This window comes from Poecilia reticulata, linkage group LG7 (genome assembly GCF_000633615.1).
Source record: "Poecilia reticulata strain Guanapo linkage group LG7, Guppy_female_1.0+MT, whole genome shotgun sequence".
Classification (NCBI taxonomy): Eukaryota; Metazoa; Chordata; class Actinopteri; order Cyprinodontiformes; family Poeciliidae; genus Poecilia; species Poecilia reticulata.
In genome coordinates this window covers 13,726,418-13,728,820 of record NC_024337.1, presented here as the reverse complement: position 1 = coordinate 13,728,820, position 2,403 = coordinate 13,726,418, and the positions used below count along the sequence as shown (strand labels likewise).

General features: G+C 34.9%; 1 protein-coding gene and 1 long non-coding RNA gene across 3 annotated transcripts in view; both read right to left on the bottom strand.

Moving 5' to 3' along the window:
• Positions 1–2,370, bottom strand: part of LOC108166403 (triggering receptor expressed on myeloid cells 1-like) — a 7,948-nt gene extending 5,578 nt beyond the window's left edge. For both annotated transcript variants that reach the window (XR_001776745.1, XM_017305559.1), the window contains exon 1: positions 1,839–2,370. Coding sequence is in view for 1 of the 2 variants with exons in the window: in XM_017305559.1 (XP_017161048.1) it covers positions 1,839–1,878 (40 nt within the window). In the remaining variant the exon portion in view is untranslated. The remainder of the gene's footprint in view (positions 1–1,838) is intronic.
• LOC103467889 (uncharacterized) lies at positions 131–873 on the bottom strand. The gene is made up of 3 exons (XR_534136.1): positions 722–873; positions 462–521; positions 131–237 (listed from the first exon to the last, which is right to left on the bottom strand). It is a non-coding gene; the product is annotated as an uncharacterized LOC103467889 (long non-coding RNA).
• Positions 2,371–2,403: the final 33 nt, after the last annotated feature.

The window sequence follows — 2,403 nt, the reverse complement described above, 5'->3', positions numbered from 1 at the left end:
GATACAATATGTCAGTAAAATATCAACAAAAAATTACATTTTGTAAAAACAAACCAACCAGATTGTGAGTTTAGTTTCAGGAAGTGACGGTGTCAGATGGAAACAGCAGTGTTTGTTATAACTCACCCTTCTGTTGATGGGAGCGTTTCCTCCAGCAGTAAATCAGCAGAGCCGTCGCTAACAAGATGATCAGGATGGGTAGACTCAGACCCACATAAAGCAGCAGATCAGTTTGACCTGTTTTAATAAAAATTTATATTTTTGATTCTCTTTGTTCTGTTTCTGAGCCACACAAATTAAAACCACTTAGAGTAATCCAGAACCATCGCAGTTTCATGTTGAYGTCTGAAATTCTGCTACATTAAAATTTTAATGTTTTAACACTCTAATTGTTTTGTCAATATTGTTGATTTACATCAGTGTAAGAAAATAAAAAAAAAACCCATCAGCAGATAATTTACCTTTGGGTTCAGATGATGATGTGGTTTGTTGGATGGTTGTAGATGAAAATGAAGTTGTARCTGTGAGAAATTAAAACATTCATGACACCAATGAAGATGTTTGTGAGTCTCAGTTTGAACATGTTGGATGATTTAATCAGTTAAAAACATCTGAACTCAGATTTAAACCCAGTTTGATGTCATTTGGAGCAGAAGAAGCTGTGGGTGAGCAGAGTTTACTGTCAGAGACATGAAGGAACATTTTCAGGAGAGAAACTCACCTCCAGTCACTTCCAGATGAAATTCATGATATTTAGATTGGTTTTTACCGAAACCACATCGGTACYGTCCYGAATCAGATCGTTTCAGGTCTGAGATCCTCACATACAGATTAGATGAAGCATAATCTGCTATATAGAAAGTCTTGTATCTGCCTTTAYGAGCKSTRTYTTCTGTTGTGTTAATCAGAATATTTTCTCCTTCACAGTTTTCCCTACAGAAGATYATCATGTATCCAGGTTCCTTAAATCTACATTCAACTGTGATGTTTTCTCCTTCCATTCTTGTATGAGTTTCTGCAGCATCTCCATCCTGCAGAGCTGCTGAGAAGATAAACAGTAATTACTGTGAGATTCAGCAGACAGAAGAGAAAATATGTTTTATAAATTTAACAGAAGAATAGTGAGAATAAATCAACTTTGATTCCAACATTTCTACCGAATTCCAATAAATTTCCAAACTGTTTATTTAGCTCAGCAACTTTCTGCCATCATTTTGTTCTACCTGGTTAAAAATTCAACTTAATAGCAAATTAAATCTTGTTTAAAAGTTAACATCATTTAGTTTTTATTTTTGTTTTCGTCTTTGTAGAACCCAGTTCTGTTCTGAAGATTTTATCGCTGTGACTGTGATGATGTTTTGGTCTTGCAGCACTTCTGATAGTTTCTGTTTATGCTTCTTTTTAGTTTCTTTAAATCTAGAAGCAAAACTTTGTTTCAAATTCTCCAAAGCAACAAACACTGAGTTCTAAAAAGCTGTACATTTATTTAAAAATGATTTTTAAGCATTTCAACAACTTCCAGTTAGTTTTCTGCTTTGTACTGAAAACTAACAGGAAACAGAAAGAAACTGCAACATTAATAATGGCTAATTTGCAAATAAATTAATGGTTTGACAAGCTTTGCATAATTTTGTTGAAGCTATTTATATTCAAACTGATCAACATGTGTTACTACAGAAACCAACAGGATGCCACAGATAAAACTAGTGAAATAGACGGCTTAAAATCTTTTAACAAAGTTTAAAAAAACTTCCTAATACACATCCTTTCAGTCCTTCAATTGAAAGGATGAAGGACTGAGAGCAGAGAAACTGATATATGTAAAATAATGTACTCACTGAGGAAGAAGAGGCAGATCAGAGTGAGACAGACCTTCATCCTGAGCTGCTGATGGTTTCTAACTCTGCTTCTCTTCCTGCTTCACTGATAAACCAGGAACTTCTCTGCAGGATGCAGTTCCTCCTCTGAACACCAGAGGGCGCTACTACTTTTACTGCACAGTTAAAGTTTCTGTAAGAGATTATTCCTCATCAGATCAGTTGGTTTTCCATCTAGGAATCAATTAATTGTTTTAATTAATATTGTTCCTGATTATTTAGACCATTATAAAGGAGCAACAGCAACACAATAGTTTCATATTAAAAATTTGGAAATGAGGATTAAGTTTAGAATGTTTGATCATTGACACATTAATTAGTTGACAGTGAACCTTCAAACATCCAAACCGAGGACTTTATTCATTACATYCATGGCTGTAGATCAGCTGCAGTGAAATGATGAAATGAAGCATCTCCTCATAACAGCACAGATCTGATGGTTCCTGGATCTTCATCCTTTAATGAAAAGTTCTTGGAGGTCAGGCAGTGAAGTTCTGGTGATGCTCTCTGATCATCTGCCAACAGA